Raw genomic sequence first — 22,009 nt, forward strand, 5'->3', positions numbered from 1 at the left:
GAGTTGTTTAAAACTGAAGACAAACCCATGAAGAGACACGTGATAAATGTTGAAACATCTTTAATCAAAGCAAATGCTTACTGCCAGGCAACAGTGCAACAGCTATCATACTCACCACCAAAGTCTGAATTTAAGGGGGTTTTCAATTTTCTTCATATTATATTAACATTTATTGTGTATCCGCCACCTCAATATTTATGCAAACAAGAAAAGTACATTGTAATTATTGGCGTTTTAGTATATGATTTAATTTCTTTTTATATATTTAATTACTGTGTCATGCATGGCCTTGAACCTCTCTACCCACAAAGTCATTATGATAAGTCAACTGCAATAATACCCTTTCCCAGTGACAGAATTGTATACAGGGTAGGACAAGGTATAACGAACGGTCACAATTATCTTAATTTCAGTTTTTAGGAATTCAGTCATCAACCCTTTCTCTTCTGTATATGAACAGAGGTAGATATTATTTAAGATACAAAAATGAAGATCATGGAAGAGTAGGTTTTTGGCCCAGAAGCAGAATAAAACATAAGCATCATGCCGGTGAAAGAATGATACTTCAAAGGTTGGAACAATATTACAGGTTTTAGAGTGTAACATAACATTGCTTCTGAATCCAGATATTTATTGTCAGAAACATGCTGCAATGAACTGTTTCTTTAAGTTGAATCCTTTTTCTTCCACATCCTTTTTGTAAATTTTTTATGGACGCAATTTTCAAAGAAACAAATTGAAGATACAAGTTCAATATAATTAAAATTTTAAGCATATGTGTTTCGTACAAGCTATTCCAATCTTTTGATAAGTACGACTAATTAGGTATTATGACCCGATAGCTAATAATTAATAGCAACGGAAATGATATATGCTGATTTATGTTTGTTTGGCTTTTATCGGTTGAATTCGAATTTAATGTGCATCTGTGTATACATGCACTCTTCTATTAATTAAAGAAAATGCAATCCCATAATGCTCAAATGTTATTGTAGAGGAATGCTGAATTTTGAAAACGGCGCATTTTTAGTATTACCAAACCGTCGAGGTTTTGTTGATGTTTTTGTTTATTATTGCTTGAGATGACAATTAACCAGAAGAAAACGAACGAAGTCTAGTAACAGGCATTATGTTACTGTGTGTACACTTTTTTCTTTGTGGTTTGAAAATGAAAAAGAAGCCAAAGTGTCCGAACAGTTGATATTAATGTTGTATTTTGACTCACTAAAAGTGATTGATTTTGTTCATTTGATTTTTTCTAAGCAACATGTGTTACCCAAGTGGGAGTTAACAAACCTGAGTTATTGGGTTCACACGAATTTAATTAAAAAAACTAAAATAAAAGTATATTTTTATGGATTTTTAACTCATTATGTAATTTAAATATGTAACTATTACATCGAGTTTGTTATAAGAGAAAATAGAGTGAGGGACAAAAGTTGTGAGTGTCTATGATAAAAAAATAAAATAACCCATTAGATAGAGTGAAGAAAAAAAAAAGAACAACCAATTTATCCTCTTCAAGTCTCTGCAGAGAAGCTATCTTGGGAAAATGTTTTATTTCTTATGTCATATAAATGTTTCTTCTGTTGTTTATTTAAGTATTTATTGGAGTTTGTTATCCAACTTTTTGGTGAAGAGAATAATGATATGTTAATTATTGGAATCTTGGTATGCTCATTAATTATTATTAGTGGAATATTTGACTGGACTATGTCCCGTAGATTTTTCTACCATATTGATACTTGTTCATGTTAAAAGTTTTAGTGTCTGCAGGTTCCTCACTTATTTGTTTCATGCATTTTATTATTTTACATATTATTTTATATAGGAAAGATTTGATATGGATTTTATTTCAGGTTGTTTATATATTAATTTTGAGATCTTTCCAACACAAACTTCGGATAAACTTTTTTCATAAACTTTTCTGTTATAAAAATTGAGAACAACAAAGATAAATTAATTTTTTTACAAGACAGTTTTCCTTGTCATCTAAGCAGATAATAAGAATTATATGAGAAAGCTTTTTCCAATTACTTGAACAGTAGTCTATAACCTTAATTTATGAAACAATCTTTCTTTCGTCACTCAAATTTGAGAGAAATACGAATTTAGTTTCCGGAAAACCAGAGTCGTGTTTCTAGCCTGATTCTTATTCTCTCATCTATATTCCCTAAATGCATGGAAAACTTTTCTGAGGATTTTCTATTTGGATTGGATTTGCATTGCAGGGATTCTTTCAGGAAACAATTCCAAAATTATCTCTCTTTTTACTTCAAATATTAAGTACTCGATTTTATACCCTAATTATGAAAAGGATGCAACGATATATGTACGACCTACTTGTTTTACCCAAATAATCAATTCTTGTTGTTGTACACATGTTTCAATATAAAATATTTTGTTGACATTATTTTAAACAAACATTCTAATTTTATATTAATTTTATCAAAACTAATAGTCCAAACTATAAAACAAACAAATAATTTTTGTCAAAATCCATCAAACTTTGAAATATGGGAAAGTTACCGGTTGATGTGAGAGAGTAAGTGGGTTAGTGGCACTATAGCATGACAAGAACGGTTCTTTCACATTTGCTTCCGATGGTTAAACGCAGCAGTTATGATTTGGCAATGTCGATGCCAATTCCATGGCCATAGCTACAGATGGTGCTCTTTGATTTGATTAAGGAAACATAATCATCATTTGAGAATGCAAATTAGATTGTGTTGCGGTTTGTTGAAAAAAAATTATGTTTTGTTGGACACAGCTCTTTTACCTTATAAAAGGATTAATATTAAAGATTCCCACTGCGATAAAGCATGAAAAGGATGTTTTGACTCAAGCGACATTATTGATGTTTGAGTTCAATGCTGGTGTTAATTACATGTGTTAGAAAATCAAAAGGAAAATTTAACATGTTGCTCGGACCCACAGTTTCAAATTTTAGTGTATATATTCATAAATAAGTAGTTATGACCACATGTGGAAGGGTCAACATCGATGACTATTCAGTGTCCACTCTTCACTCAGGATCATACCTTGCTATCCTCTAGTTTAAGAATTAAGTGATAGTTTGCTTCCATGTGCATTTTTTATATTATTGATTTGATAACCCATTCTTCTAAATGAAGAAAATTGATGATATAAAATTTATGAAAGAAAATTATATGAATCACGTGGTGCTGGAGCCTTGTAAAATAGTCCCTAATTAGAAAATAAAATGGGTAACCACGTGATTCTCCATTTGCCAGCTACATCACGATCAACATCATCTCAACTTGTAATTTATGTTATGGACAAGACACGAAACCAAATCTTTTTTAAATTGCATAGACTTTAGAAAACAGGGTAAGTGGATCATGCTTCAATCTTTGATCTAAGATCATTAAATGGGTTTTAATATCTCCAACCACTGCACCAGAAGAAAAATTTATGTGGGTCAAGGAAAAGTATCTTGTAACCTTCGTTGGAAACTAAGGAGAGGGAAGAATGTTGTCAAGGTTTAATATTTTTGCTGTTATTCTCGAGAGGGTTTTGGAATTGGAGGTAATAAAATGAATCAGCAATCTTAACCACCATGTTTGCTTATTGACAATTTTTGAAAAGAACATTCATTACCCGAGCGCAATCAATGAAACATTTTGGGTCGGTGCATGCAAGTCTACTTCATTAGCTTTCGGTCATATCACGAGCAATAACATTAAACTTTTCTTTTCCAATGGAAAAGCTTCTAGAGCTTTAACTATCATGTATTTGAATCTTTCAAATCTTAAACCTGATACATAGCCGTAGTATCTGATTCAAGAAACTTTGTTATTTTAATATATAAGAATGCAAGAATGTAAAGAAATTTGGTTTATTGAAATATTATGGAACGTTGACATTAAATTTCATTCCATACGGTTAAAAATTAGATTTTAAGTCTAACTCTATTATATAAAATCTAACTTTTAAAGTGAAGTTTTTATCCATTTATATATATTAAATTGGTTTTATGTTTAGTTCATGTAAAACTTTCAACACATCTATCACATTAACATAGACTATAAACCAAGACTCTAATATTATATTAAAAAGTAAATTTTAAACCTAATTCAATCCTACTAAACCAACTTAAAATGGAAGTTTCTACCCATTTATATACTTTAAATTTATCTTATTCCTAATCGATGCTAAACTTACAATATATTTTATATAGAAATTTTATTTTAATTTTACTTTTTTCACTGAATTGGCGAATTTTCTAATTTTTTAAAAGTTAAGCATTTATTCTCAATCAACAACATTAATTCATTAGGTGAATTTAAATGCAAATTACACATTAACATTAAATTCCTTAGGACACGGAACATTCAATAGCCCTTCTTTGTTAGGTTTGTACTTTTTTCTTATTTTTGTATGAAATTAATCAAATCACACCTCTTCAATTTTTTTTTCTATTTTATTTTATCAACAATTAAATAATTTATTTTATTTGTTTTTTTTTATCATTTGTATAACTTTTCTCTAAATCAAGCAAATCCTTGGTTTAAGCAGAGTTTGTATGGCATAATTAATAGAGATGACAACAAGCCCTGACGCTAAATGGAAAAATATTCTTAAAGTATAATTTAAATAAAATTATATCATGAAATTAGTTTTCATAAAACCAGATTTAATAACTTGTACAATACAATATAAATCAAAATAAAGTTAATTTGTCTTTAAATAAATTTAATTTCATAAGTTCAAATAAAAATCTAAGTCCATAAAAAAAATGTAAGTTCTTTTCATCCATACGTTTATTTTAATATCTTTATTTAAAAATTAATAACAATCAATAACATAATACCTGCATGTAAGTTAATACTATAATATGTATCCATTTTATTAACAAATAAAGAATTTATATATATATATATATATATATATATATATATATATATATATATTTACTATTAGCATATATTTATTAAAAACAACCCTTTAATATATCCTTACAAGTTTTATCTATAAATATCCGTAGAGACAAAATATTTATCGATCAAACGTTACCTCAAAACAATTTAGTTTTATTTCATCCATTCGTATAATTGCAAATAACATTCGTAGCCCCACTGTAGGTACCCACACACAGAGGAAAAAAAAACGTTTACAATTAGGAGAACTAATAATTAAATAAATAATAATAGTTATGCATTAATATAGAAAACGAAAGAGAGAAAAAGGGTCAAGGTTATTTTCAATGTTCATATTACTTTTAGTTTTTAATATATATATATATATAAAATTCATTTTAGGTATGCATAAGCAATTTATACATGTAATATATAATTTTATTGTGTCACATCGTTATTAAATATTTTACACTAATTTTACTCCGATAAAATAAATTCTAATAAATTTTAAACAATTCGCAATTTTATATTTTAATTTAGACTTAATTATAATAAAATTTATTGTTCCAATGATTGGAATTTTTGTTTTCTTTAAAATTGAGTTGCTTGGAAAAGAAATTGAAAAAATTTTAAAACAACTTTGTAGTGTTACATAGGACCACTGTAATGGAAGAGTGGCTTAAAACAACCCAAAAGCATCTCTCACATTACGATTTCTTTGTTTGGTTATAAAAGATTGTATAACAATCTCTCATTTTGTCCCCTTTATTCTGTTAATGTAACACCCAGGAATTATATTATTTATATATATATATTTTTTTTAAATTGTTCCTATTAGACATATAAAACTGGACATGAGGGTTAATTACAGTTTTTTTTTTCTTGTAATCAACATGGACACTTATTTTGTATCAAATGCATAAAGGACACAATAAAGTGTATTTCTAAGAAACCGTACATTCATTCATGATTGGATGCTGACATCGTTTATATTTGAATATTTTATAAAAATAAATAAAATATTTTTCCCTAAAAATAGCTTATATTTGTGCAGTTACAAAAATAAATCTTACTTTCTTAAAAAGAAGTGTCTATACCTTAAAAAAAGATAGATGCAATAGGTAAGGAAATAAAACAAGTAATAATAAAGATATGGAATGAATGATACGATAGATAAAAATAAAAGTCAAATATAAATAAAAAATATCCGATTAGATAATTATTACATAATATTTATGACTAGTATTACTAGGAATTATTGATGGAAATAATAATTAATAGTTGCGGATTGTAACATAATGAAATACTGTTTTTAAGCCACTTGTATAATTATATATGCATATGAAAGGACGAATATTTGACATTTATGGAAGATCATGCTTCATTTGTATCCATGTGAATTAGTGGAATTGAAGAGCTACGATGATGATACGATATTTTGATAAACAAGATTAGAGATATATGTGTTTGTGAGTATTTGAATATAAAATTTATTTATAGTACATAATTGGTACATGTAAATATATATTTTAATATTTACTTATAAATGAGTTAGGTGCGATATCATATCATTATATTAACAAACAAGTTAATCACATTAAAAATTAAAATTTATTTTTTATTTCATTAAATTAATTTAATTAAAATTAATATTTATTTTATATTTTATTAAATTAAATTTATTTAAAATTAAAATTTAATTTATATTTAATTTTAAAATTTTATAAAATATATTTTTTATTAAATATCGGTGATCTACAAATACTCTGCAAATTTAAGAAACTCACATAAATTTTTTTATTATAAATTAAATAATAAATAAATACAAGATTTTAAAAATACAAAAAGTGTGAAGAAAATGAAGAGTAGACGTGGAAGCAAATTATAGGCGCGTGATCCCACACGTGACAAAAAGAAGCGAGAAAATTGAAAGAAAAAAAAAAAAAAGTTGTCGAAACAATGTCCATGCACACTCTTTCCACGTCCCCTTCGTTAGAAATTCCTTTCTTAGTTGGAACGCTGAAGATTTAAGGGACACGAAGAATTTCACTTTATCCTTTTTCCTTCACACGCACACACGCGCACCATTTTTAAAAGCAGAAACCTAATGGTGCCTTTGCCACTCCCTTCTCCTTAATCCACACCATCAAAATGGAAGAATTTGCACCTTCTCCTTCATCATCATCACTCTTTTCTCCTTCAATCTCCCACCTACTTTATCTCCTCCTTCTCTACCTGTAAACAACACAACAATAAACCCTCTTCCTTTTCACTTTTTTTTTTCTTTTCAAACTTGTCTATTTATTTTCCTTTACTGTGATGGGGGCTGGTGTTTCTTCACCTAATAGAGCTGAAGATGAAGAAGGGTGTGGTTCTCAATCATCAAGACCGAGTCTTGGTGATATCCCAGAGAGTTGCATCTCCTCCTTGCTCATGAATCTTGATCCACCAGATATATGCAAATTGGCTATGGTCAATAGGGCCTTTCACCGAGCTTCCTCTGCTGATTTTGTGTGGGAATCAAAGCTGCCAACAAGTTACAACTTTCTTGCTAATAAAGTTCTTGGTGAACAAAATATTGCTGCCATCACAAAGAAAGAGATTTATGCAAAACTCACCCGACCCAATCGTTTTGATGGCGGCGCCAAAGTAAGTTGATTACTTATTAATCTCATGCTATGGATCCATATTCTTCATTAGTAACTATTACTTTTGAGTTTATCATTCTTGATGGGTTTTTGTTCTTATGATTGTTGTAGGAAGTTTGGTTGGAGAAATGTAGTGGGCTAGTTTGTTTGTTCATGTCATCCAAGTCGTTGAAGATTACAGGAATAGATGACAGAAGATACTGGAATTATATTCCGACCGAAGAATCCAGGTGAGGGATAAATGGATATTTATTTTAATTGCTTCGATGTTTCTTTGACTTTTACATGATTTTGGACCTCTTCTTTTCTCTCTCTTCTGTTTGTTCTTCATTTATGTTGAAACATGGATTGAAAATTGAGGTCTTGAAATGTTTGTGGTCAAATCGTGTGTCCTGACCCGGGCACCGTTTTAGGTTTCTGCTTTCCCCTATAATTGCTTCTGTTTTCAGAAAAATTATTAGCTCGTTGAGAAGTCTTTTGTTTATTTTGCCTGTTTAATTTAGTGGAGAAATTGGGTTTAAATATTTTGTTTCTTATTTTCATGACACGACCAAGTTTTATAGCTTCAGGAGATTTTTTTTTTTTAATAAAAACAAAGCACTTACTACATTAAAATATAAATCCCAGTTAATATTTGTTTTGTTAAACCAGTCATTGATATTTCAATTATGCTAAATTCTCTTCGCAAACTAACTATGGTTAGATTAGTGTAGTTTGAAGGTATTAAGTTTATTAAGTGTGACCACTCATTATAAATAAGACGTCTTTTACTACCGTGGAAAAATAACTCTTCTGTCATAAGAAGTAAAAGTCGTTTTTGAACAAAAGAAATATCGGGGAGGAATATATCACTTTATGAAAAGTTCCTAACTAAAAAAACTTTTCTTAATTCAGAAAATCTGCTTACGACGCCACAAGAAATGTAAAGAGTAAAATATATAAAAAATATGCATAGTTAGTTGAATAATTTATTTCTAAAAATCAAGAACAATGTCAACTTATTTTAAAATAAATCCCTGAAGAAAAGTTCAACTACTTAATATTTTACGAAGGTAAATAATAATTATTTAATGTAAAACGTGTTGAAGACATTTAACCAGAAAGAAAAATCAATGCTTGGCGTGTTGAACAAGTTCTTTGTCACCGTTGTGCTTAGTTAATAATTATGCAGCTTAAAAAATTCCATAATTAGTTACAGAGATGAAATTTTGAGGAATTACGAGGGCAACAATCAGCTCATGGTTAGATTCTCTTAGATTGGAATATTTAAAGAATGGAAAAGGTTATGGGTAATGCCATATTCTTGCAGACAAAACCTTTCGTGTTCAGACATTAATATCTTATTATAGGTAATTGAAGTGAAGAAAAAATGTGGCTAAGAAAAATACTACCCTAATCACTGAAAGTGACTTGTGTTGAAGTGAAAGTGATGTTAAATAATATAGATCTATTATGTCTAAGTCAGAGAAGCAATGTGGTATTCGTCATTAGCTTCATTGCTTCAAACAAAAGCTTTCTTTTCACATTTTTATTTATTTATTTATTGCCTCAGTAGCTTTTCCTCATAAATTAAACAACTTGGGATGGGATATATGCTTGTTTTTTCATTATGCGAATTTTTGGTGGCATAGGAAACTCCACTCAGTTACATTATGCTATTCTTAAAAAACTTATATTCACTTTTACTGGAATCTATGCAAAATCTAACACGTGCTTTTTTAAACATTTTAGAAATTATTTTTTGATAAATGTAAATTAAACATGGTGATTGTGTTTGCACGTGCAGGTTCAAGAGTGTTGCATATCTACAACAAATGTGGTGGGTTGAAGTGGTGGGGGAGCTAGAGTTTGAATTCCCTGTGGGGAGTTACAGCTTAGTTTTCAGACTCCAATTGGGCAAGGCCTCAAAGAGATTGGGCCGGCGAGTCTGCAACGTTGATCAAGTTCATGGTTGGGACATCAAACCCGTTCGATTCCAACTCTCCACATCGGACGGCCAGCACTCACTCTCAGAGTGTTACTTGCATGGACCTGGGGAATGGGTCCACTATCATGTCGGAGATTTCGTGGTCGAAAAGCCCAATGAACCAACAATTATGAAGTTCTCCTTGGCCCAAATTGATTGTACTCACACCAAAGGTGGGCTCTGCGTAGATGCTGCTATCATCTGCCCAACGCGGTTGAGAGAAAGACTAGAAAAAAGTTAGTTAATTATTATAGTTATAATTTACACAGTTTAATTATACACTTGTGTAAAAGAAAAAAAAGGCATTGTTTTATTTATTTTTTAACAGAAATTTGGTATTAGATGAAAGTACTCAAGTATAGCCCTCGTTTTTAGGTGGGTTTGAGTGTTGTTTTGGAAATTACGTGTAGGAATGACTAACTAACGTGAAATAATAATGCTAACTAGTGCAGTCACAGGGACTTCCTTGTGTTAGTTGTAATACAATTTAATTTGAGTGCATTAATAGTATAACTATTTTTTTAATATTTTTATTTAGTTATTATAGGTTGTCACTGTTTATTGATTTTCTTAACAATTATTTTAAAAGTGATGTTTAATATGATTTTTGTGATTACTTGAATTCAAGTCAAATTATCGATTTAAAATTTGGACAGATTATGGATTACGAAGTATTCAATGTGAATATATTTAGTGACTTATCTCTTGAAATATTAAGTTATTCAAGAGATTCACCAAACATTTTTCTATACCCATATTTAAGATTAAAGTTCTAATCATACTCTTTAGGAATGAGATTTTACGTTAACTACGTGGATTTACAGTATTTTAGATAACTTATTTTTTATATCCGTAGGTGGGATGATTATTTATTTATTTATTTAAAAAAGTAATGCAGATTAAAATGGGTAGATCGTTTTGACATAGAAGCCATGAATACATCTGAATTATAATCGGGTGTACAAAAATATTTCCAACAGGAAAATTCATCAAATGATGTGACGGAATAATTGGGTTCCTAGAAAACAATCTGGGAACAAGGTCCTGTATCTATTTTGTTACTTATTTTCAAACCTTCTATGTGATGTTTGTGAACATGCTGGAGTGGAAGGGCCCTTGAGTTGGACCAGGTTAAGGTTTTGGCAAGGAGATTGAGTTCATATAAACTTCTCCAGACCATATACCAAATTCTGCAAGGTTCATAAAGTGACAATAAAAAAGCTTGAGCCAGATGAAGCTGAAATGATGCAAAAAATTCATGTGATTAGGTAGGTTGTACCTTGAGACGCACTACTTTTCTAATGGCTAATAGCAAGCCTGGCATGAGACACTGCACATCTGTGATATCATGCTTCACAGAGTAAACCTGCAACAACAAGGGACTTGATGGTCAAACAAATGAAAAAATAGTGCTTCATGGCCAAGATTGAATGGAATGAGTTCAATTTATATAGAACATACATCTCCTGGACCAGAAAAGTGAACTGCTGTACTAGAAGGAAGTCCTGGAAGGACCAAGCTGTGAACACGAACTCCATCTCCAAGGACTTGACCCCTTGCCTAGCCTCACAAATAAAAGTAACATGTTACCTATGTATTTGATTTTGTATAAGTTGGAGCATGAACTGAAGCTGTTTTTATCCTTACCAGAACATCTGTTGAAGAGTCTTCTCTGTTATAGATTTGACCTATGTTGGAGAGATTGTTGGCAATTTGGTTTGCATCTGCCGATGGAAGATCCTGTTCACCAAGACCAATTCAGTATACAAAAGCTTTTAAACCTTTTACAAAAAAGCACTCTTAATTACTCGTATATGCCTTGTTTTCCCACTCATACAAAAACTCAACATTGTTACAACTGTAAACATAAAAAGAAATCTTACTTTTGCATTAGCCCTGGACTCCACAATTTCCACGTTGCTGTAATGGAAAGAAGCTGAAATCGCAGCTTGTTGCAGTAATATTGATCCTATGGAAAGGGTTGGTGCAACCAAAACACCCTGACATCAAAGTTAATCATACATAACCCACATATGAACAAATGGCTTAGGAAAAAGTTTAGACTAATGCTGCAACATTTGCTATTCATCAAATACGGAGTGTGCAATAACTAAAGACATCATACAACAGAAAAGAGTAAAGAAACAATGTCAAGTAAATATAATGTTGTTCTTATATGTCTCACCCCGTGCTCACCATGGTGGCCTTCTCGCAGAGTGCAGATAATGCAGCTACCGTGTCTAATTCGATTCGAGGCACGTAAACTATGCTTTTCATGCCAAATGCTGTTGCCTAATGAAGAAGGAATCAATGTTAAGTTCAGCACTTGGCACATGTGGAGTGGAATCAGTATCAAAATATAAATTCTCATGTTACAAGTCATGACGAATTTAGCCGAAACATACCAAATAAGCATTTGGTTCACAATTTACAAAATAACACAAGCATATTTGTAAATCGAATTTAGCTTCTATAGCTAGCCACAAATCAAACCTGTTTTACGTTGTCATATACTGATGAAGGGTCAGTGAAATCAACTACAACTCCCGGTGCCTTGGACTGCAAAGTGCTAATCAAAACATAATTCAAGCAGAAGACGTAAAGGAGAAAAAAAAAGAAGGAAATGTGTTATTGCTTCACATTACCTGAGATATAGAGCCCAAAATCAAAGTAAGGTCATTTATTATAGGTATTTCAAGGGGCTCTTCCATGCCACAGACCTAGAAGAATTGAAAACTATCTAAAAAAGGTAAAAGAAAAACTCAAAAAGTTGAGTTGGTTTGGCTAATAACACCAAAGGCAAAAAAAAAAACCTTTCCAATATCTTCCCCAACATGACAAGTATCCACAGCTCCTGCAACCTCCATTCCTCGAGCCTTAGTCACTGCAACTACCGCGGCCCTTCCTATATCCTTGGTTGCTCCATTAATCACAACCTGTTACAACAGAGGGTGTGTTGCATCGAATCAAAAAGTTGAATCTTTATATTGCATTACATTTCAGCTTATACCTTAATATTGCTTTGTGTGGGCTGCGCTGAGCAAAATATGAAACGTTTCTTCTTTCTGCTATTGACATTCTTAGAATTCAACAAGTTAGTTGTATGAAAGTGGCAGTTTAAGGAGGCCATGGCTACTGAAAAGAAGATAAGAGTATATATTTGAGGAGTAGAGTATAATCATGGCAATGTTTTGATAGATAAGGTGTTTGGGTGTTTTATGACCCTTAATTGGAAGGGATATAGTGACAAATGTTTGTCAGATAGCGGGCCCATCTATGAATGAAATGAAAAATCCAAATTTCATACTATACTAGACTTTACCTTCAAAAAGAAAAACCAGATAAATATGCTCTCCCATTTTATTCATAACAGTTCATCTTTCTAATTAAATAATTTTTACCGTACTTCTAAAGTTTGATTTAAATTTTAGTAACTTAAATTTCGTTAAATTTAATGTTGCAATGTTGGGTGGCTTGATACTGGTCAATTCAATCATGGCCCACAACGACAAGGAAATACAAAATATAACATTTTTTTAAGCAAAGTTCAATAGCCTTTTTTTTTTTTAAATAAATACTACTACATGTATGTTATCTTTTAATATATGTTTCTTCATAATTAATCTTTAATGTACATTTTTCTTATATTAAATTGTACAAATCACACACGAGTTTTTACTTCATCGAGATTCGGTGACATCGAAGCGCAAAAGTCCATTGAGCCCATGTTGAAAGGAAAGGGTTTTACATTTGTAAGAAAGGCCAAGACAAAAAACTCATAAATGTTTTTTTTTTCTCTTGGGCCTATTATGTTTATAAGGCAATTTATTTTTACACCTCCGTGACCTTTTCTTGCATCTGCCGGATAAATTACGTTAGAAATATTCTTAATTGTATAATTTAAAAATTTATTTTAGATTGTATAATCTAAAATTTAAAATAAATTTTTAACTACAAAATTTGAAAATATATATTAAACTGTACAATTTAAAATATATTTTCAGATTTAAAAATATTTTTTAAATTACACAATTTAGAAAGGTACTTATATTTGGATTACATAATGTAAAACTATATTTTAAAGTATAATCAAGAAATGCATTCTGCATTATATAATACAAAATATATTTCAAGATCAAGACTCAGATATGAAAAGTCATTATAAATTGTAGAATCCAAAAATTTAAATACATTTAGATTTAAAAAACTATTTTAAATTGCTTAATTCAGAATGTATATGTGGATCAAAAATATATTTCAGATTTTGCAACATGGAATATCTTTTCTACATTATTTTACTTTTCCAACACCCAGGAGAGGTGCGGAAGGAACTATCGGGTGTAAGAAGCAATCGCCTTGTTCTAAGACAAGAGCCCAAGAACATCGGTTCATGAACAAGATTTTACACATTACGAAAGCAAACTGTAGAGCTAGTGTCATAATATTTTTTTCAAAAAGGAGAACCATATAAGAATCTAACCTACAACTTTAATTTTATTTTAAACATAATTCATCTTTATCTGGAGAAGCAATATAAAAAAGAAAAAAAAAGTGACCGACTTATTTGATTTTAAGAAAAAACTTGCAGGCACTTTTCATATCTGAGTCTTCTTGATCCGATCCAAATCCATCGTGTTAACACACAAGAAAGTAGAATTGGAATTTGAAGTTCTTGAGTAGATATTTTGATTTTTAAAAAATGGTGTTGCCTTTATTCTAACATATATTGTGATCGTTGTGAACAAGTTGGTGCACGTTGATTCGATTACCATCACATCTCTTCCTTTCGGCCTCAGCACACACATATACACACTTTTTGCCGCCGGTATCGCAGACATGCATGTATCAATGGATAACTCTATGCTTCAAAGTCTTAGGACGTTATCAACAACTATTTACACGCAGCACTGCTTTAATTGAATCTTTCAAAGAAGATAAACACCGTGCATAGTTTCTCATTTGATGTCACGTACACAAGAATATATAAGATAGATAAATAAATAACTAACACATGTTATGCTGACCCATTTGACTCAAAAGGTAAAAGGGACCAAATACACGCACACACATACTGATTCATAAAGTTAAAAGATATAAAGAAGGCTAATTCAATACAACTTCCAACTGCTGATCCTTTCTCTATATAATAATGTGGATGGATATATTTATAAGAGAAGTGTGCACATGTGGAACGTGAATATTCTTAATTTTAGTCATAAAGGAAAAATATATTGCATGCATCATGTTCAGCCGACACTAAAATATAGTGAAGCTTTGGTTGAATGTGCGGGAACACTCAGCATGTTTGATAGGGAAAATACATTCCATCCACTCCACAATGCTCTCGAGTTATATATTTATTCTAATTGGAACCTTCTAATATATGTGTATGTATATGCGTGAGTAAGATCAAATTCTGCAACCATTCATTCAACCAAAAGTCTAATACATATCCTTATCTCTTATGTGTATGCATGAAATAAATTATGAAAACTATAATGTCATGATCACTGTTTCTGCTTTCTTTGCTCAGCGACTATTTTAATCATCATGCTTTTAAACCCAATAAGTTGAAGAGAAGTCAAATGAAACTTATCCTTAGTCTCACTTTCTGGCCCAAGTTTTTTGTTTCTACTACCAGTTTCTGATAACAAGAATATAGTTTATCCAATGAACTCTAATTGATGACGTTGGATCTCTATGGATAAGCATATAGTTTATCCAATAAACTCTGGTTGATGACACCACAACACATTTTTTATTACTGCTAATATAGTATTCCATGATGGTTAAAAAGGATAATCTCCGTAAGTTCAAGCTTCTACCCTTCTATTATTCTCGTATCCATAATTTCTAAGAAAAACTAAATGCAAAACTTCCAAGTATGCCTCTTCAAAAGTCATCAAAAAGATAGAGAAGGATTTTTGATTATTTTATGTATAACCTAACTTACATAAAGAAAGCAGAAAAAGGTGTTTGTTATATGTGGCTCCCTTTGAGGAGGGAAAGGGAAAGGGAAAGGGAAAGGGAAAGGGAAAGGGCATCTGTCTCACATTGAAAGGCCACTCGTTCCTTATCTTATCGACCACCATTGATAGTTGGGCATGTTGGTTCCAAGGTTCCAACCTTGTCTGCATCAAAGGAAGCCACTACCTACGTTGTTGCCACTTATCCCGTAATGCTCCTGTCTCCTTTCCGCTCCTCACAACATGCATCGTATCTTCTTCTAATTCTACAACCATCCATTCATTATTTCAACTCTCTCAAAAACTTTCCCCCAGAATCAATACTTAAATCAAACCCTACACTGCTATAACTAACTGTCTACGTTTTCTTACCAAATCACATATCACTAATGCTGCCTAAATATTTAGGTACATTTTGGCTTATTAGGTTTTAGTGCTTTTCAAATATCACTTTTTCTTTTAATACAATACGCTTCTAGATTAATACAATTAAGAAATCATAACTAGCTTGCTAAATGTAATTGTGCCTACATATTTAGGTACATTTTGGCTTATTTGGCTTTCTGCTGCCATGCACAAACTCTAACATATTACTTTTTTCTTTTCTTTTTAATCATAGAATAATTATGATTTTATCTAATTATTTTTTTAAATAAATACTAAAATAAAACGAAATAAGTTTCACCTTACCCATACATTAAAATCAGTTTATATACTCAAGCTATCTTTTCCAAATTTTTTTGAGTTCAATAGGTTAACTTAAATTATAGTAAAAACTTGATTTATTATTATTTTTTTCTCATTTTCTATAAGTTATTGAAAACCTTACGTAAACTGGATTCATATTACACATATTTGAAGGAATATGAGTGTTCAATGAGTTTAACTTCAATTTTTTATCTTCGAATTTTTTTATCATGTTCATTTTTTTAAGATTGGAATTTTTTCTTTATATTTTAGTGATTGATTAGAGAATAAGTTTTAACTCTTATGCTTTGATTTTATTTTTAATATTGTACTTTTGTTTTTATTTGAAAAATAAATATGGATGGATTTTCCCCTTTTAAGTTAAAGAAAAGTTATCTTTCGATAACTAATTCTTCACCCACATTTACTTTACGATCATTATAAAAAAATAATAGATTTATTGACAAACAAAATCGGTTGGTAATCATAAAAGTTTATCAATAAAATCAAAATAATTGACAACATACCAAAGATCAAAATTTGTCAGTATAATTTCATCGATAAATTTTTTCAACGAATAAAAGAATTCGTTGATAATTACCGATTATCAAAATTTGATGATAATTTTATATTAAAAGTAAGGTGATTGAGTCTTCTTTCTCTTCTACTACTTCTTCTCTTATTCTTCTCATTCATTTACAATTAATTTATAATAAATATTTCACTGAATTTAGTAGAAAATTTAACACTTGTTTTACTAACGAAATTAATGATGATTAAAAAAATTACAATTATAAACTAATTTATTGATGAATTAAAAAAATGAGATATCGATGAATTTTACCACGACTAAATCAAAGGTCAAAATGACAACTTTGACATCTGTTTTATCAATAAATTTTATTGATAAAAATATTCATCGATAATATATATTGTAAATTATCAACATATTTTCTAAAAGATGTTGTGTATTAACATATACATTGTTAGTGAATATTTAATAAAATTTTAATTCTCAGATCAATCTTGCCGATCAATTTGTTGCTGACAAGTATTTTTATTGATAACTAAAATTTTAAAATTTATTGGTAAAATTTGACTGGTACACCTAATAAGTTTAACCTTACTTAAGAATTGAGATCAAATACAGTTTAAATATTCTTTCCTCCTTCCACCCTCTCAGATGTCTTTTAAAGAACTTCACGTTCCAAAGCGGACAATACATCGGAAATGCAGTGTTTGTCACTATAGATTCAAGATATTTTCTGCCTTACTCAAGGTAATTAGTAAAAGATAATTATATCGATAATTTAACAATTTTTTTAGAATTAAAGTAATAATAGTAATAAAAAAAGTAAATGAAATAATACGGTAAAATGATAATTTCTAAAATTGTATAGTTCTAAGAAGAAGAAAAACGTTAAAGTATCTCTTAGTAGAAGAACTTTCACGCTTATGCTTTTTTCAGTCTAATTATGTGAATGTTACAAAAAATAGTGTGATTGACCTGAACGTTTTTAATTTGAGAGACAAAGTAAAGGGAGATCCAACACAGGATGATATAAATTACGTAAAGTACTCACACTGTTATAAAAAAAATGTAAAACTTTGTTATAATTTTGGTTAAAATATCCTTTTGGTCTCTCTATTCGTCATGAAATTTCATTTTGGTCTTAACGTTTTTCGTTGTCTTAATTTGGTCCTCATTTTCTTAAAAATGACTCAATTTGGTCCTCACCGTTAACTTTGACCAGAAGGGATTAAAGTCAATGTCACGTGTCAATTTATGGTTATTTTGAATTTTTTTAATATTTTTTGAATTTTTTTTTTGGATTTTTTTTCTTTTTAACACGTGTCACTTCACGGTTGTGCCACGTGTCAAAGTGACTCAATTTGATCCATATATTTGTTTTTAATATCAATTTAGTCCCAATTTTTGTAAAAATGAAGCAATATTGTCCTTGCTCAAATTGACACTAAATTTACTTTTTTATAAATTTTATGGTGATATTCTTACTAAAATTAACGTTTTTATTAAATATTTCTATAAATATTTTAAATTAACTTTAAATTCTACACAAAACATTCGACTTTGATTTTGTTTTGAACTTGAAATTTAGTTCCTAAATTTATGTGTGACAAGTTATTTGATTTTTAATCTTTACCAAGTTTGTATAATATGATACACTTGATGTCTTTATATATGATGACAAAATTGTTGATTTTTGAAATTAAGTTTGGGGTTTAACTTTGTTTAATAATAAAACAAAAAAAATTATTTAAAAATATTTCTATAAATATTTAATAAAAATGTCAATTTTATTAAGAATATCATCATAAGTTGTATACAAAGATTAAATTAAGTCTCAATCTAAGGAGGGACAATATTGCTCCATTTTTACAAAAATTGTAACTAAATTGAAACTAAAAACAAATATAGGGACCAAATTGAGTCACTTTGACACGTGGCACAATTGTGAAATGACATGTGTCAAAAAAAAAATTCAAAAAAAAATTCAAAAAAATCAAAAAAAAAATTCAAAAAATATTAAAAAAATTCAAAAAACCAGAAATTGACACGTGACATTGACTTTAACACCGTCTGGTCAAAGTTGACGGTGAGTAGGGATGGCAACGGGGCGGGGCGGGGACGGGTTTCGCTATCCCATACCCATCGCCGCATAAAAAATTCATCCCCATCCCCATACCCAAACCCAACGGGTATCAAACTTTTTTCCCATCCCCATCCCCACCGGGTAACGGGTATAATCTCGTACCCATACCCGTACCCGTGTTCTAACTACTTCAATATTAATTTTTATAAAAGAAAAAAAATTACAGTAAAGAAAACATAATATTATGAAATATTCAATATTAGGAGGATTTTCTTCGATGCCAAATACCTTAAAATAAATTATAATTGTTTACATTTTATATTAGAATACCAAATAAAATTTCATGTGAACCAAAACATTTATTAAATTTGCAAACTACAACATTGATGAACTTAGTTGATAAAATTAAAAAATATTTCAAAAAAATATAAAAGGAAAACAAATATTCAAATTAAAATATATTTTAAATGTTTGTTTACTTCAATTTTTTTAATTCTAATGAATCTATTTTTTATACACTAATAAAAGTTATAATATATCACTTGATCAAAATGACACAAAGAACAAATAATAAACATAATAATAAAAGGAAAACAAATATTCAAATTAAAATATATTTTAAATGTTTGTTTACTTCAATTTTTTAAATCATAATGAATCTCTTTTTTATACACTAATAAAAGTTATAATACATCACTTGATCAAAATGACACAAAGAACAAATAATAAACATAATAATAAAATTTTGACATAGATTTTGTATCTTTTGAACTTCAATATATGTTGGATAGTGACAAAAAAATATTCATAGCAATTACATTAAATTTTTATATTGTAGTAAATAAAAGTTATTTATACAATTAAAGTGAAAAAAATTATAGTATGATTAATAGTGAGTTATAAAATAACAAATAATTAGATAGAATATATCGAAATATTATTATACATGATGAAAATAAACAATAAATAAAAATATTAAAAAACTAACAAATGTGTGTTTTAGAAATAATTTGAGAGATTATCGAAAGAAATCGTACAAAGGAAATCAAATGTATAATTAAGGTATGATAAAATGAAAAATACCTTCGAGAACTAATTATTAAATTATGTTTGAAGTGGTTAAAATTAAATAGAAATATCATTAGTGACCAAAAAATTTGTCATTAAATTACAAATAAATTAGTAATTAAATTAGTCACTAAATCAAGTACCGATTCGATCATTGAATCGGTCACTAATTTAGTCATTGATTCAGACAATAAATCAACTACTACCACCAATGACGAAAAATAAAATAGTGACTGATATGGGTTACTGACTAAATCAGTCACCATTTCATGTTTTTCTTGTAGTGAATTATCATATACTATTCCTAAATATCATTATATATATATATATATATATATATATATATATATATATAATTTTAACCACTTCAAACAGAATTTAAAGTGAAAAAATTATATTATGATTAATAATAAGTTATAAAATAAAAAATAATTAGATAGAATATATCAAAATATTATTCTACATGATGAAAATAAAAACAATAAATAAAAATATTAAAAAACTAACAAATGTGTGTTTTAGAAATAATTTGAGAGACTATCCAAAAAAAACAAATCAAATGTATAACTAAGGTATAATAAGACGAAAAATATCTTAGAGAATTAAGAAAACTTTTCAAATATCAACATATATACTTAATGGTTGAAAAATAACGAAAATTATTTTAATGAAACAAAAGAGTTCTTCAAATTAAACAAAAATTAATAATAATAATAAGTAAATAATTTTTTTTATATTACCCTAAATTGAGAGTATAAACATTCTCATGTGAAAGGAAAATTTATAATAAATAAAAATATTAAAAAATAATATAAATATTCGAATGTGAAGCATAATTTTTTTTTAATTAACATACATCATTTTAACATAATTACATAAAGGTTATGATAAGATAAAAAATATATTGGAGATGAGAATGAGTTTCATGACAAATGAAATAATTAAAAGAAAAAAAAATAGAAAAAAAAAAAAATATATATATATATATAGGGGTTACTTGATTAATTGTGAATATTTTAATAATTTAAACGAGAATGGAGATATGGCGGGGACGGGTATTATGGCGGGTATATGTACATCCCCATACCCATCCCCATACCCAACTGAAAAAGTCGGGGATTCCCCATACCCATACCCATACCCAGTCAATGCGGGGATTCCCCGTCAAAACGGGGACGGGTTCGGGCAATACCCACGGGGACGAGTTTATTTGCCATCTCTAACGGTGAGGACCAAATTGAGTCATTTTTAAGAAAATGAGGACCAAATTGAGACAACAAAAAACATGAGGATCAAAATAAAATTTCATGATAAATAGAGGGACCAAAAGGATAATTTAATCTATAATTTTCAATTTTTCAATTGGTTGGTTATACTGAACCTTCAATAGATATAAAACATCAATTTTTGGATCCTTTAAACATCATTTTTCGCTGAGAACTAATAAGGTTGTATGAGGTTAAGAAAATCAAATTCAAAATCCACAATTTTAGTAGTGATTGATGTTAAAAACAAAGTAACATGTAGGTTGTTACATGAACAATTGACGAAACTAAATCCTAGCACTCTTCCATCATTTATGAAAGTAATTATGAGAGTTGAAACGTAAATAATGCCATCTAACTATAATAAGTTTCTAATTAACTTAATCTTATTATTCATCGTATTTAAGAATAGTTTTATGTTTAAATTAAACATTATTTAAAATAAATGTTATTGCAGGTAGTTTAACAAATATATTTCTTAAAATTAAAAAAAAATCAATTTTCTTAATTATTGTGAAATTGTTTTTTTTATTAATTATTTGACTTCATCAAAAAGTGTACATGTGGCTCTTATTTCATGGTGGTGTGATGGAACTAGAAGACTTAGAAAGTTGTTCATATGGGGAATTCCAATATCAGTTTTTCTTCTTATTTTTAATATATATATGTGTGTACCTATATATTAGGTGCCTAAGACCTATAAAGCTATAGCACATAGCATGTGTCCCAGGAATAAAGCAGAAGCAAAAATATGATTATTATAATTCATGGTAATCAGTATTGATAACTTGATATTTGCAATCTAGTATGTGTCAATTTGGCTCATTTAATGATGATGGCTTCAATATGTTTTGCTGTAATCATATGCTTATGTTCTCCGCAAGATAAGCATGAATTCGCAAACAATTAATGTA

At 29.1% G+C, this 22,009-nt stretch overlaps 2 protein-coding genes across 2 annotated transcripts; one reads left to right on the forward strand and one right to left on the reverse strand.

The window, feature by feature from the left end:
* The first annotated feature begins 6,928 nt into the window (after window positions 1–6,928).
* On the forward strand, window positions 6,929–10,019 carry LOC114192065 (F-box protein PP2-A13-like). The gene is made up of 3 exons (XM_028081636.2): window positions 6,929–7,529; window positions 7,640–7,758; window positions 9,315–10,019. Exons 1-3 carry the CDS (start codon window positions 7,200–7,202, stop codon window positions 9,733–9,735), a joined length of 870 nt encoding a protein of 289 aa, XP_027937437.1. The 5' UTR covers window positions 6,929–7,199; the 3' UTR covers window positions 9,736–10,019.
* Window positions 10,020–10,410: 391 nt separating this feature from the next.
* CRR1 (Dihydrodipicolinate reductase, bacterial/plant) lies at window positions 10,411–12,691 on the reverse strand. Its single transcript, XM_028081635.2, has 10 exons — window positions 12,505–12,691; window positions 12,308–12,430; window positions 12,140–12,214; window positions 11,988–12,053; window positions 11,691–11,786; window positions 11,378–11,494; window positions 11,142–11,234; window positions 10,956–11,054; window positions 10,774–10,860; window positions 10,411–10,684 (listed from the first exon to the last, which is right to left on the reverse strand). Exons 1-10 carry the CDS (start codon window positions 12,622–12,624, stop codon window positions 10,652–10,654), a joined length of 909 nt encoding a protein of 302 aa, XP_027937436.1. The 5' UTR covers window positions 12,625–12,691; the 3' UTR covers window positions 10,411–10,651.
* Window positions 12,692–22,009: the final 9,318 nt, after the last annotated feature.

The sequence above is a fragment of the Vigna unguiculata genome, chromosome 7 (genome assembly GCF_037176805.1).
Source record: "Vigna unguiculata cultivar grain cowpea cultivar isolate G323 ecotype 2 chromosome 7, ASM3717680v1, whole genome shotgun sequence".
Classification (NCBI taxonomy): Eukaryota; Viridiplantae; Streptophyta; class Magnoliopsida; order Fabales; family Fabaceae; genus Vigna; species Vigna unguiculata.